The following is a 15,819-nucleotide window of genomic DNA, read 5'->3' on the forward strand; positions in this document are numbered from 1 at the left end:
AGTAAGATTAAAAAAAAACAATAGTAAGATTTTTTTAAAGACTAATAATTTTTAACAAGTTTAAAATACATATTGAATTTCATCAGTTACTTTACATCTTTCTATAGTAGAACTTGACTGTAAGCTTAAAGAACATAATTTTATATAGTTATAGTTATGGATGTTTATGGTATCTTTGTGCTTATATGGGGAAGTGTGAAATAGAATAACTTGAAGCAGATGAGGACAATTGGGAGTACCTTTCCACTTCTGTTTGATATACTGTCTGCTCCACAAACATTTCACAGGTGAGGAGGGCCCAAGGGCCAGAAAACTCCCAACTGTGTCTGCTAACACCAATTTTATTCTCTCCTGGGCTACTGCTCAGTTTTACCTCCTTATCACTAATAAACTAAAGGCCAAGTTGTAGTTTTTAAAAATCCTCCTAAAGTTGAGTTTCAGTATTTGTTTTATATTGACTTCCTTTTCACATTTTTTCCCTTTCCTCACAGCACCATTCACAGCTTCCCTCATAAAACATCCAGATATTCTTGGCTTAGTGTTCTTCAAAAATCTGGAAGAGTCTTCAATCCTTTGTAAGCCTCTAAGAATTGACAGTGGTACTAAATAGTAGTTGAAGGGAAGAAACCCTTTTTCACTAGTGTCGGCAGTAAATACTGCCAGAAATAATTTAAGAATGTGAGCTTGCTTCATGCATAAGGTTTAGAGGCAGCATAATTATCTTTAAAACTCAGAGTGGAAGATACCTGATGGCCTAGAAAGGGGAGCAGCAACAAGCCAGCTCTGTAGCATTACAGAGAAGCCAACCAAGGATGGAAGTCATTTGTGACTCACCCTGACCAGCATTCCAGATTTCTGCTGGTTTAGGTTCATACCTGCACTTCAGTGTAGTTTTATCTACCACATTAATCTCAGAGAAAGACAGATCCTAAATTCTTTCAATTTTAGTGTGTTTACTGATTAAGAGTGGCATTAAAAATATTTATCTTAATTTTACGTATTTTTCTTATATGTATGTAAGTGTACTGCCTGCACCTTAGTGCCCTTGGAGGCTAGAAGAGGGTACTGGGTTCTCTGGAAGTGGAATTATGGACAGCACCCTCATGAGTGCTGGGAACCGAACCTGATTTTCCTGCAAGAATAGCAAGTGTTTTTAACTATTGGACTCTCCAGTCCCCAGAGTAGAGTTGCTAATAGTAAATATAGCCAAATTTTGTTTGTGAGTTAGGTTGTCTTAAGTGCTTAAAGTCCATTTTAAGGTGGAACATGAGTACAAGTTAGTGTGGTTTTTATATGCTAATTTATATGTGAGATGGTGCTGTTTATTTCCAATTATAACCCTTGCTAAGGAAAGGGGTTTTGTGTGTTTTTGTTGTTGTTTTGGTTTTTTTCTTTTTTCCTTTTTTTTTTTTTTTTTTTTTGGAGACATGGTTTCTCTTTAGCTTTGGAGCCTATGGTGGAAGTAGCTCTTGTAGACCAGGCTGGCCTCGAACTCACAGAGATCTGCCTGCCTCTGCCTCCCAAGTGTTGGGATTGAAGGTGTGTGTCACCACCACCTGGCTAAGAAAAGTTCTTTTTGGCTCGTACTTTGGAGCTGTTTTCAAGCTTCTTGACCTTTAAAAATCAATCTCTCCCTACCTTCCCACCCCCGTTCCCTTAAATTTTCTGCAGGAAAAATTTCAACTATGAAGCAACAGGTAAAAGAATTTTATAGTGAGTTATTTTACAAGTAGATTCTACAATTAAATTGATGACACATCTTTTCATTTATCCATTATCTGAGTTTTCTTTAAGGAATGTTTTATTGGTGTCAGTTTTTAAAAACATTAATATAAATTGGGTCTTGACTTGTGTCATGATCCTGGCATTTGGGGTGTGGGGGTGAATGATCAGCAGTTTAAGGCCAGTCTAGAGTAGTGAGTTTCAGAGATCCACCTGCCTCGTTCTCTGGAGTCCTGGAATTAAAGATGTGTGCCACCACACTAGACTGAAAGTAACTGAGTTTTAAGTTTAAAATTTTTAAAAATGATATTTACTTATTATGTGCTTGTATGCATGAATAAGTCAGAGGATCCCATTCTCTCTTCTTCCCATGTCAGTCCTGGAGATGGACCTCAAGTTGTCAGCTTGGTAGTAAGCACCTGTAGTAATATGGGCGGCGGGGCTGCGTCCCCAACACCCCAGCCGCCTGCACAGCTAGCTTTACCCGAAATAATTACACGGACACTGTGTTCTTTTAATCACTGCTTGGCCCTTTAGCTCTAGCCCTTACTGGCTAATTCTGATATCCCGATCAACCCATCTCTAATAATCTGTGAGCACCGGTCTTACCGGGAAGATTCTAGCCTAAGTCCATCCTGGGTCGGAGCTGGGGCATGGCGTCTCTCTGAGGCGTCTGCTCTGGAGAGGAGAGCTGTGGAATCTGAGCTCACTTCCTCTTCCTCCCGGCATTCTGTTCTGTTTACTCCACCTACCTATGTCCTAACCAATAAAATGGGCCAAGGCAGTTCCTTTATTAGCCAATGACCTTCCTCCATCAAGCACCTGCTGAACCAACTTTCTGGCCCCATTTTACGTTTTGATTTTATAATTATTTGCAGCTCACTAGTGTATTTGTCTGGTCAAATGAACCTAACCCTTGCCATCTTACCTGTCTGAGGTGATGGGAGAATGAACATTTTTTACAATTTGGAAAATGTAGTAACTAGTTTGTATTTACCATTAGAAGTCTCTCTAGCTTTTGAAAACTTGACAGCTTTGGGTGTAATTTGCCCTTGATGATAAATTTTTGTAAAAAAGTGATACTGCCAGGTTAAGGGGAAGCTAAAATTTCTCTTTGAGTTAAGGAATAGAACAAAGTATTGAGTTGTAATTATTTAGCAGAAAGTAAACCATAAGAGCCTGTGACAAAGAGTACTGCATAAATAACAATCTAGAAGCTATACTGAAGAGGTTTTTGTGTGGAAAACAGTTTTTTCTTTTTCTTAAATTTTTTCTTGACACTGATTTATTTTGTGTTTGTGTGTGTACAAAAGCACTCACATATAGGCACACACTGTGTCAGGAAAACTTGTGGGAGTCAGTTATTATCTTCCACCATATTGCTTCCCAGAATCCAACTTAGTTTGTCAGACTTGATGGCAAGTGCCCCTAACGCTGAGGCATCTTGCTAGCCTAGCATTTTTTTCTTATAAGTGTTTTTCCTACTTGAATGTATGTGTATCACATGTGTGTCTAATGCTTATGGAGGTAAGCAAGGGCATTGGATCTTCTCAAATAGGAGTTATAGACAGCTGTGAGCCATCATGTTGGGAACTTAACTTGGATCCTCTGCAAGAGCAGAAAATACTCTTAACTGCTGAGCCCCTTAATTATTTTTAAATTATTTATTATTATTTGTGTGTATATTTATGTGTGTATATTATATTTATTATGATGTGTGTATGATTGCATGTGTCATGACATTCATGTGAAGGTCAGAGAACAGCTTTTGGAAGACAGTTTTCTTTTTCCATTGAAGTAGCGTCTCTCTTGTTTCTGCCGTGCTGCATACTCCAGACTAGCTAGCAGGCCTGGGAACTTCTGGAAAATTCTCTTGTCTTCACCCTCCCTCTTCTAATAGAAGTGCAGGGATTATAGTAGTGCGCCGCTGCATTGTTTTTTTTTTTTTTTTTAATATGGGTTCTGGGCATTGAATATGGGCTATCAGGTTTGTGTGGCAGGAACTTTTATCCATTGATCTCTTTTGCTGGGCCACAAGCCTCTTTTAATGAGTCATTTTTGTTCTATTTTTGTTTTAGAGACAAGGTCTCAATATGTGATCCCAGTTGTATTGGAGCTTTTTTTTATGTACATCAGACTAGCCTTGAACTAACAGAAATCTGCCTGCCTCTTCCTTTTATGTGCTGGAATAAAGCAGCGAACCACCACATCTAGTGCACCGCTGCATCTTAGCCTTTTCTGTTTTCTCTCTTCAGTAGTAGTTTTATTTTATTTTATCTTTTTTTTTTTTGATTTTCTAAGAAAGGGTTTCTCTGTGTATTGCCCTGGTTGTCCTGGAACTCTCTTTGTAGACCAGGCTGGCCTCAACCTCAGAGATCTGCTTGCTTCTGCCTCCCAAATGCTGGGATTAAAAGCATGCACACCTCACTCCTTGCGATAGTTTTATTTTCTAAATATATAGTTTTTAAATGTTTGTTGTTTTTTATTTGTGTGTATGTTTATATTTCTGAGTGAGTTTATATGTACCACACATAGTGTAGGTGCTCTCAGAGGCCAGAAGGTATTGGTTTTCTGGAACTAAAGTTATATTCAGTTGTAAATTGACCAAGTTGAGTGTTGGGAACTGAACCTGAATCCTCTTAACCACTGAGCCAACACCTTAGTACACATTCTTTGGTTGGACTCCTTAAGGTCCTGTAAAAAAAAAAAAAAAAGAAATAAGGTTTTCCAAGTGCTATCCTCTCTTCAGAGCTCTACTGTGTCCTCCCTCCTTTTGTGCTTTGCAGCCAAGTTGCATTCATTGCCCTTTCTTCCTATTCACATTCAATCTGTTCTCTGGCTTTCTGTGCCTTAGCCTCACTCACTTTAGTGTAGGAGGCTGCTTGTTCATTTTCCAGCCTCCCAGACGTGAAATAATCACATAGAAACTGTACTAATTAAAACACTGCTCAGCCTATTAGCTCAGGCTTCTTATTAACTAACTCTTACATCTTAAATTAACCCATTTCTATCAATCTATGTATCTTACCACAAAGCTTGTGGTTTACCAGTAAGGTTCTTGGGCATCTGTGTCCTTTGGTGGCTACATGATGTCTCTCTGACTTTGCCTTCTTTTTTCCTCTATCTCTGCTTGGAATTTCCACCTTATTCTTTTTATTCTGCTCTGACATAGCCCCAAGTAGCTTCTTTATTAACCAATGGTAATAAAACATTCACAGCATACAGAGGGGAATCCCATATCACCTCCCCTTTTCTGTCTAAATAAAAAGATAAAAGGAAGGTTTTAACTTTAACAGAGTAAAATTATATATACCAAAACAGTTACCAAGCAAGAATTATAGTTAGAATTTTAGTCCATTTACATTTGGCAAATTAAGGAAAATATTTTATCATCTATCCTATCTTTGTGGGTCTAAAGTTTTATATCTAATTTATCTTTTATAATTTAACTATCTTTCTTCAACTTCATCAAAGACTCCAGAAGAATAATATTACCTAAGTAAATATGAAGTACATTGTGAACCACTTCCAAAACTTTAGAATTGACAGAGATATCTTGCTGCCTGGACAGTTACCCAAAGGTCTTCTGTAATGTTGTGGCATCCATCTTCAGCCTACAGGCCCATAGTATCTGGCAGACTTTTCCATGAAGCAGGAAATTTCAAAGACATTTCCGCCTATGTTGGCAGTTTGTCAGTCACTTTCTTCTATATCCTGCAGAATGTCTTGCAGACTCTTTCATGAAGTAGGAACCCTTAAAGTACTATCTCACCTTCTTTAGGCAACTTCAGCAGTCATTTTTCTGTGGGTCCTGCATGTCTAGTTTTCACAGAATACCATCAAGCAGTTCAGGCAAGAGTGGTTTCTTGCCCAAATGGCTAACCAACTCCATAAAGATCCTCTTCAATGCCCATCATCCTTTTGAAGTAGATTGGTGCTGCCAGAAGCAGATGTGTCTCATGGTTCATAAAAGTTCTAATTTCTTAAACATTTTAAATGCCATATTCTGTTAGTCTTTGAATGGTTTGAAGAATAACTATCCATCTGAAATATATCTTTGTACATCTAGAAAACCTAACTAACATGACTCCAAGCTTGACTATTATAGGTGACTATTAATCTGTATTTCTTAATTATACATTATATTTTTAAGTGAGCTGCACAAATAATACCTTAAACAAGAACAGAAATATACATATGACAAAATTGGCCTTAAATTTGTATCAATAAACCAAGATCCATGTCAATGCAAAGTATTCATCTCTATAGCATATTCCCCTTTAAATGTAAACAAACATAAACAATCATTTAGAAAATTTAGGTGTTGTTCTCTAGACTACTTCCTGCAGATTGGGGGCGCTGTTAATCAGGTCTTTAATGGGGTATCCTCTGTGGTAAGTCCATCTCATCTAGCTGTCCTAAAGCTGTCATGGATGTTGGACCATCTGGGCCATTGCTTCAGGGTGTCTTGCTTGATCAAACCATATTAGCCAGTAAGATAAAATATATATATATATATAGCTTAGCAGCCAGTACAATAAAATGTCTCTCTGTATTTAGCTCATTCACAGTCAAAAAATTCAAAGAAAACACAATAATATGCATAATCTAGACTCTCTGAATTTTCTGTCTTTATGTGATTTAACTTTTACTCCTTTAATCTATGACTATCTGTACTCTGTCTCTTCAAAGACTTTGTTTTATTTTTTAAAACCATTCAATTTTTTTTAATGATTTATACTCTTTTTCTTTTCTTTCCCATGCTTACGTACATATTTTTTTTAAAGACTGTGACCCATTTAGAGGTCATTTCCATCTGAATTTGTCTTATTGCATGTGTATCAGTAATTATTTTTTGACCAGGAGTACTTTTCTCCTTTTAAATGCTTAGTGGGCGTGGCTAGGTCCAGCTCTGTGGCCCTGCCTCTTGACTCCACCCAGTCCAACATGGTGGAGGCATGTTTACTGCCTCTGAGAGCCATTCACATTGCTCCAGCTCCAGGGTCACAGTGGGTCTCTCACCATTAAGCAATTTGTAACATGGCTGCTCACAGACCCCATTTAAGTGTTTGACCTCCTGAAAGAGCCAGAGCTATTTGTGCAGCTAGCATGAATCAGCAAGCCCTCACCTAAAGAAGCCGTGCAGCCTTCACTGCCAATACTGAGCCAGGAAGAGCTCTCTTAAAGGAGCCTCAGTACCCCTGTCTCTCCGCCAGCAAACGGCCCCATCTGGGCTACCAAGAAGCTGTGCTAAACTCTGTTCTTTTGTGTCTAGAATTCCTTTTCAAGCTCTCTTAGGTTTTACGTGGATGTAGTTGCCCGCGTTGGTAACGCTTACATCTTAAATTAACCCATTTCTGTTAATCTGTGTATCCTACCATGAGGCTCATGGTTTACTGGCAAGGTTCCTGGGCATCTGTCTCCTTTGGTGGCGACATGGTGTCTCTCTGACTTTGCCTTCTTTTCTCCTCTATCTCTGCTTGGAATTTCCTTGTTCTATTCTGCTCTAATGGTAATAAAACATTCACAGCATACAGGGGGGAATCCCACATCAGCTGACTCTTGAACCAAATTGTAAATGGGTGGTATGTCCGTTTTCCATTACTGACAGAATATCTGAAAGAATCAATTAAAGGAGGAACTGATTTTTGTGTTTTGGTTTTTTGGTTTTTGTGGCTCACAGTTCCTCCTTTAGTTGATTCTTTCAGATATTCTAGAGGTTTCCAACTCATGTTTAACTGGCTCTGTTTGTCTGGGCCTGTTTTACCAGCAGAACATAGTGACAGCAAGAACATGGTTTCTGAAACAGCTCACTTCATGGCTGCAAAACACAGATGAGAGGAAGGAGGAGGACCAGGGCAGGGACAAGGTATACCTCAGGGACCCAGTTCTTCAGTGAGGTTTTATCACCTCCCAGAATAGCCTATCATATTATGAAGACATCAGTGGATTATTCTGTTGATAAGATCAGAGCCCTCATAAACCAGTCCTTTCCCAACCACCTCTGAGTATTGCTTTGTTTGGGATGAAGCCTTTAACATAGCCTTTGGGTTACATTCCAGATCCAAATTATAAATACAGCACGGTGGTTGAGAACTAGCCAGTATGTGCATGGGTTCAGAGTTCTCAACTTTACTAATGCTGCAAGCTTTTAATACAGTTAGTTCCTCATGTTGTAGTGACCCCCTAACCATAAAAGTGTTTTCATTGCTACTTCTTAACTGTAATTTTGTTACTGTTGTGAATTGTAATGTAAATATCTGTGTTTTCTCATGGTCTTAGGTGACCGCTGTGAAAGGGTTGTTTGACCTCCACCCCCAAGGTGTTGCAACCCACAAGTTGAGAGCTGCTGCTTTAGACTCTGTCTATACTTTTCACTACTGTGTAGCATTGAACTAGTTATTTAATATTTTTGTTCTTTGTTAATAAAATATGGATTAACAACATTCATTTCCATCAGAGGATTATTGTAAAGATTTAAGATGAAGCATTTTGAATAGTCCCCATTGTGTTTGCTGTTTTAGTCAGTACAGCCATTTACTTGCTGTCAGTCACCTCTCCCATGTTTGCTATTTTCATTTCTTTTCTGTTGAGTCTCTTATTACTTGTAGTCATTCGTTATTCAGTAACAGTTTTTAGCTAGTTTGACTTTTCTGTAGTTAATGTTCAGTATGACAGCCTATGTTTAATAAGCTCTTTAAATGAACTACTAAGACAGTTGTGTGGAAAGATAGAGTAGATGTTTTGAGCATTCATCTTCTCAGAGTTCAATGACTGCTTACAATATTCAAGCACCCAGGCACCCGCTAGACCCTGGTAGTGTGTATGTGGTTTTTAAAAAATGATTGATTAATTTTTATATTGGTGTTTTGCCTGTCTGCATGTATGTTTGAGGGTACTGGATCACCTGGAACTGGAACTATAGACAGTTGTGAACTGCCATGTTGATGCTGGGAATTGAAGCCAGGTCCTCTGGAAGAGCAGTCAGTGCTCTTAACCACTGAGCATTCATCTCTCCAGCATCAACCCTGGTAGTGTTTAGCAGAATGTTCTGAGTTGGGAACAAGAAAAAAAAGTACAGTTTTGATATCAAATATGTAAGTGACTCCAATGTCTGGTTTAAAATAGGTCTCTGTGTGTGTCTGTGTGTCTGAATGTTAGACTTTAATAAAAGAATGGAAAAATCCTTTATCTTCTATAACAAATGGTAATCCTTAATAATCTTCTATTTTACATGTCATAGTATTTTTTAGTTTAAAATACTTCCTTTTTTTCACAGGACTCCCTGATCCATTTGCTAAGGTGGTAGTTGATGGTTCTGGGCAGTGCCATTCTACAGATACTGTGAAGAACACACTTGATCCAAAGTGGAATCAGCATTATGACCTGTAGGTGTATATGATTAGTTGAAATGAAACACAGAGTTAATGTAATATAATCTTTGAAAAGAACCATGAAAATGTTTTTAGTTTGTATATAATATAGTTCGATCATTTTCTTTTCCTTTATCAAAATAGTACTAAGGATTGAGCCTTGGGTCTCAAACATGGTAGGCAGTCACTCTAACCCTGATCTGTACCCCCACCTCATTTTACCCCCGTTTTTACTTGTATGTATTTTATCTCCTTGAACTTGGAATCTTTCTATTTCACCCTTCTAAATAGCTAGGATTGCAGGCCTGCCAACACCACAGGTTCAACCTTACGATTTTATGTTTATAAAAGAGGAGCAAAACCCGGTGGAAAAGTGCTTTGGATTATTGGAGTTTGCACGTGCACACACACACGCATGCATGCACACACTCATAACCTAGCACGAATAATAAAAACCAAGGGACAGAAATTGGGGTTCAGCCCGAAAAGCAAAGCAACCAAGCCACTAGAGAAGTCTTATCTCTACTAAGGCTGGATGACCGTAAACTAAAGCAGACTAAGCTTCTCTCTCTTCCCATTTTATATTTTATCTAGTGCTGAGGTTAAAGGTGTGTGACTCCCCAGGACTGGGATTGAATGTGTGAGCCACCACCACCTGGATTTGTTTCTGCATTGATCTTGTATAGCCTAGGGTGGCCTTGAACTCACAGAGATCTGTTTGACTCCCAAATTCTGGGTTTAATTCTGTCACCATTGCGTGACCTCTAGTGGCCTTAGCTTTGCCTCTGGTATTCAGGCTAGATTTATTTATCAAAATACAAAAAATAGACCACTACACACACAGTAAGAAGAAAGTAAACATGTTGTTACAGCTGTACTTCAACTAGGTTTAGTTTACCTTTTCCTGAAGACTAGTGATGTTGAGATCTTTTCACATTTTTGATGGGACTAACTGTATAGCTACTATTAACTGGCTACCTAGGGAGGTCTGTATTACATGTTTCAAATACAATAGAATAGATCAGAGTAATACTTGGCATCATTTTTATCAAATCTTTTCATTAGATTGGGTAGGCCTATAAAGTATAACAGTTATATTTGAGCCAACGTCTTGGCTGTATATATAATATTTCCTCCTATTGAGAAATTCCTTGTTAGAACCTCTTGAATTTTGTTTATAAATCTTATACTTGTTGGGGAAGTTGAGGTTCTATAGAACAAAGTAGAGATTTCTGTTTAACTTTAAAGCTGAGTGTAGTGGTGTGTACCTGTAGGACTATCTATCTGTTCAGGAGAATTACAAGTACTCAGCCCCTTGGACAACAGAGCAATATCCTGTCTTAAAAACAATGGCAATAGCACAAAAAGTGTTTAATTTACCAGTTTAAAAGAATTTATTTTTCTTCTAACTCTGTGTTAAATTACATGAGTTTTCCTTAAAATGAAGGCAAAGACACCTTAAATGCAATTTCTGGTTAGTTTCTGACCCTCAAAGATTTTGACAGAACACTTTGACTTGTAAAACCTAAGTACCTTCCAGTTATTTTAAATAATTCACAGTTATTTTCAGAAGACCAAAACTTAAGAAATTATTAGTTTAGAATTTCAAATTTTTTTGTATCATGGTATGCATAAAGAATATGCAGATACATTGTACTAAATAGAGTTCCTTAGGCCAGTAATGGACTACCCTAGGCCTCAGGAGTCAATGTTAGAATAGTTACAAACCAGTTAGGAAACACGAATAATATTTTTTAAGTGTTTGTTTTGGGGTGTTATTTGTTGCAATGTGATATAACATGCAGTAGTTACATACCAGTATATATCTGGTAGATGTATTTGAAAATTGATGCATGCATACTATAAATGATAGTTTAGAACATCTCATTTGTAAACAGTAAAAAATTAGCTTACTTTTAGAGCCAGGTTTGATGGCCCACCACTCGGGAGGCAGGAGGCAGGACGTTTAAAGACTATACTGGTCTAATCAAACAATAACAAAACAAAGGCCTGGGCATGTAACTTAGTTGGTAGAATACTTGCCAAGCATGCATGAAGCTTTGGGTTTGAGTCCCAACCCTACATAAATTTGGTTATGGTGTGGTTTGCCTGTAATCCCACCTGGCAAGCAAGATCAGTAGTTCAAGGTCATCACAGTGAGTTCAAGGCCAGAATGAGCTGCTGTTGTCCCCCCCACCCCCAACCCCCCCCCCACCACAAACAACAACAAAAAAACCCCACAGTAACAACAAAAGCAAAGGACTTGCATGATAAAAGTTTCCGAGGTTGAGGTTGTCAGCAGCGTGGTTTGGCGGTGGTGGTTTACACCTTTAATCCCAGCACTTGGGAGGCAGTGACAGGTGGGTCTCTGAGTTTGAGGCCTGCCTGGTCTACAAGAGCTAGAGGAACTGTCTTGAAATCCTGTCTCGAAAAACCAAAACCAAACCAAACAAAACAAAAAAGTTAGCATTTTTTTTTAATACAACTGGATCCAGGGCTCAAGTGAATCTTCCATATTCCTTGTTTTAGTTTTATTAAATGATAGTGTAAGATCAAGGTTGCTGGACCAAAAATTTGACCTCTTAGAATCAATGAAAGAAAAGTTAGGTTCTACTCACATGATTATGTTATTAACCATGTTTTTGCATGACTTGATGCCATGTTAATAATTGGCCATGATAGAGCTTTTGCATATTTGCAGGCATATGCACAAACAAGTACAGTAACGCTTTTCCCTGCTCTGCTTGTCTGCAGGCAGTGAAGTGAAACCTACAAGAGTCCTGCTCGCTCAAGGCCTGCATATAGGAAAGAAGCAGGGGAAAAGCGTTACAAACAGCTTTTGTTCTGCAGCATTTAAAAATATAACAGGTAGGTCAGAGTTTTGGTCTATCAGCCTTGACAGTGCCTTTTGAAGGTGAACTAAGTATCTGAGGTAAAAACTAAAACCTGTCCAAAATGGGACTGCGATAGAAGTTCTTTTAGGATTTTTAGTCTTATAATCATTATAAAATGCCTTAGTGCTATGGAGTAGTAGCTGTTCTTTTTTTTTTTTTCTCTTTGGCTGTGCTGGGGACTCAAACCCTGGGTCTTGCACTTGCTAGGTGACTATTCTCTCTACATCTCAGTGACTTTTCCAAACTCTAAAATAGCCTTTTTTTTTTAAATTGTTGCTCAACCTAAGATTGGAAAAAAGGGATTATATTAAAAATTATTTTTGAATATTTTTAAAATCTTAAGGTGGATTGATTGAATTTAAGACAATTTGCTTTTTTAGCTGTACTCTGAAATATACTTATGACTTCAAGATATTAAAAAGTTAAATTTTGTACTACTTATAACTACCACCAAGTCATTCATGTAGCTGTTTTTTCTTTCAGGTATATTGGAAAGTCTGATTCAGTTACAATCAGTGTATGGAACCATAAGAAGATCCATAAGAAGCAAGGTGCTGGATTTCTTGGTTGTGTCCGTCTTCTTTCCAACGCCATCAACCGCCTCAAAGACACGGGTTGTGAGTGATTGTTTTAAATGAGAAAATATGTATGAGAACTTTTGTGTAGTAGGTGTCCAAAAACTGAAGTTTCCATATGTATTTGAATCACTGATAAAAAAATACCTGGTCTATATTTATTTAACGGACACAAAAACTGAAAACATTTTGGACTGGCAAAATGGTTTGGTGGGTACCAACCACTAAGGCAATAGCGCTCTCTCAATCTCCTTCTCTCCTCCCTCCTCCCTCCCTCTCTTCTCTCTTTCTCTTCCCTAACACACTCTAAATAAATACTTAAATGTAATATTTTTTTTTCAAAAATGAAACATTTTAAAGATGTGATCCTGGAGATGAATCAGAGATGATACTTAGCTTCCAGTGAATTTGGGGCTTCTCTCGACCAGAGGAAGGTAGCTCTTAACCTTAAACAGAAAACCCTCTCCTTGCATAAATGGAGTTAAATGCAAAACCCATGACAGTACAGGATACTAAGAACAAAGGATGACTGAGTCCTTACTTCTAGACAAAATTTGCACCATTCCTTTAAAGCTTGGAAACTTTGAGGAAGAGGGCTAGAATAAATGTGTGAGGCACAGAATGGGGAGAGGGAGCTCCAAAATGCCATGTGCTAAGCACAGCCTGCCACAGTGGCCATGAACCCACAGCAACTGTGTATACTGACACTGGGGGCACAGAGGTCCAGCCCTCCTAACATTTAGCTGTGGAGACTCTTGGGACCTACCACTCAGTTCTGGTCTCTTTGGCAACTAACTTGGAGTTACCAGATGGCCTTAGTTAATCTAACAAAGCAAGACAAAACCACAGAGTTGGCAAATAGGCAAAAGAGATTTGTAGAAAAGAGAGATGGAGGGGTGGTAGAGGTGGATAGTATCATGTACGTGTATGAAATTGTGAAAGAACAAGTTTTACTAATAAAAAAGAGAGAGAAGTGATTGATATCCAGAAGGTTAGAAAGAAAGAAATCAATATACATGCATTTATAATTTTTTTTTAGCGCCTAGTTTTGGTGGATATTTGAAATGGAAGTGAGAGTTTTTATAGGCAATTGGAATCAGGTGGCAATTAAAGAACAATTATTAGTAGCAAAATGATAGAGTAAATAAAACTGTGGTAAAAGTTTTCAAAACATTTTGAGAATAAAATAGTTCTATTAACTACTTGACTATAGTCTGTTTTTCACCATCCTGCGTATTAGAAAACAAAGACATTAGAAATGATTTCTATAGTGGATTGATAAATTGACTTACAATATCTATTTCGTATAACCCAGTGACAAAGAGTCTTTTGTAGGGGTTGTAGAAATTGAGGACATGGCCACTCTATGGTTGAGGGGGAAATTTTATTGTAGAGATGAAAAAGAGAAGAATAGCCAGAGGCATCTGGAAAAGTCCAGAACGGGGGAGGGAGGGAGAGAAGTAGTAGACTAAACATATCCAGCAGATTAGACCATGAGAGGAGAAGAGGAGGTGGCAGGCAAGAGTGGAGGACCTCTAAGAGAGAAAGAGAGCATTAGGAGGGCCTATGGCTGGAATGACAGAGTAATACAGGAATGAGAAGCTGCGGGGAGGGAGTCCCATGAGCTGGAGAAGTGTAGGATAGTGGGTGGGGTGCAAAGGGCTTGGAAGAGTCTGTAACCAGTATTTGTTGTGTGGAGAGAGCCCAGAGGCCAGCATATACCTTGGTATGCTAGTAGGCACCACAGTTAGCCATTTGTTTGGTTCATTTTGGCCCTACCAAGGGTGTCTTTCCATTGGGACATAGTTGGAAAGATCCTTTTCAGCAGATGTTTTGATTGTGTGTTTCTATAAATTTTCTTATATAATGTAAAAAAATCAGTTATTATCTAGGATTCCTGAGCTAATAAGGAGACTCACATGAATTTTATCTAAGGAAATTAGTTAACAAAACCACTATAAGTTTAGCTTTGAATGCTAGATCTATTAAGAGATGATTTTTTAAAATGTTAATATGATGTTATAATGGTATGTATAAATATTGGCCTGTTACAGAAGGGAGAGATGACTGAGGTGCAGTTCTGAGTCAGAAGAACTCAAGCTATTAAGTGGCTGAGAAAAATCTTAGCTTCTGGGTTAGCAGAGTAATGAGCAATAGGGCAGAAATGCTCGGTTGACAAAGTTCTATACGTGGATGCAAACTGTTACACTGTTGAGTTAAGCAGGAAGATTTAACATTTATGAACCAGGCCAGCTTGCTGTGGGGACATTGCACCTTATAACTTTGAGGGCAGGCCAGTATTGTATTTACTTAACAGATGAAGGCATCTGAAAGAGCTGTCTCCAAAATGATTACCTCAAGCCTAGAGCTTAATGTTTTTTTCTCCTTGGCTTCTTACTGGTACTTATTTGTGTACCTTTTGGGATAGTTATATTTAAAAAAAAAACAGCTCTTCGGGCTGACGAGGGAGGGGGACTTGATTGGGGGAAGGAGAGGGAAATGGGAGACGGTGGCGGGGAGGAGGCAGAAATAATAAATAAATTAATTAAATTAATTAAAAGAATCTCCTCCCAATGAAAAAAAAGGAATATATACATATTAGAGTACTACTCAGCAGTAAAAAACAGGTATTGTTATTCAGCACTTAGCCAGGTATTGAGAATTTTATATAATTTATTTAATCCTTGAAAACTGATTAGGTAGCTTCTGTTACATATGAGAGTGCCAGGGCTTGGGATCTGGAAGCTTTGGAGAGAGCTGCTAGTTACCAATGTAGTGTACCAGTGCTTCATGGTGTTTGGAATCTGAAGTTGATAAAACTTGCTGTGATGTGTAAATTACCTACATACGCAGTTAGAGAATTTTAAACATTTGTTTTATAGTTAAAACGATTATTTAAAAAGTATAGGTCAGGTTTTCAATGGTTTGTGAAAATTAAATATATCACTTATAGATTATAGATATTATAATTTCTGATACCAGCTAACTTTTTATTTGAATAGATCAGAGGTTGGATCTATGCAAACTGGGGCCAAATGACAATGATACAGTTCGAGGACAGATTGTAGGTAAGTGTGGGATTTAAAATTCTGAATTTTAGCTTTATTTGAATTGCCATACGTCTAAATAATTTTTTTTTCTTTTCAAGATAAGGTATCATGTAGCCCAGGCTGTCCTCAAACTTGCTGTCTAGCCAAAGCTGACCTTAAACTTTTGACCTTCCTGCCTTTGTCTCCTTGAGTACAGCTTTTGTGA

General features: G+C 38.0%; 1 protein-coding gene across 3 annotated transcripts in view; it reads left to right on the top strand.

Annotated features, from left to right (window-relative positions):
• The window catches only part of Smurf2 (SMAD specific E3 ubiquitin protein ligase 2), a 102,687-nt gene that overhangs the window by 45,284 nt on the left and 41,584 nt on the right, over positions 1–15,819 (top strand). For 2 of the 3 annotated variants that reach the window (XM_075990322.1, XM_075990323.1), the window contains 3 exons: positions 9,002–9,110; positions 12,473–12,606; positions 15,567–15,632. In XM_075990322.1, the coding sequence (XP_075846437.1) occupies positions 9,002–9,110; positions 12,473–12,606; positions 15,567–15,632 (309 nt within the window). The remainder of the gene's footprint in view (positions 1–9,001; positions 9,111–12,472; positions 12,607–15,566; positions 15,633–15,819) is intronic. The other variant, XM_075990324.1, reaches the window with a different exon arrangement.

The sequence above is a fragment of the Microtus pennsylvanicus genome, chromosome 11 (assembly GCF_037038515.1).
Source record: "Microtus pennsylvanicus isolate mMicPen1 chromosome 11, mMicPen1.hap1, whole genome shotgun sequence".
NCBI lineage: Eukaryota > Metazoa > Chordata > Mammalia > Rodentia > Cricetidae > Microtus > Microtus pennsylvanicus.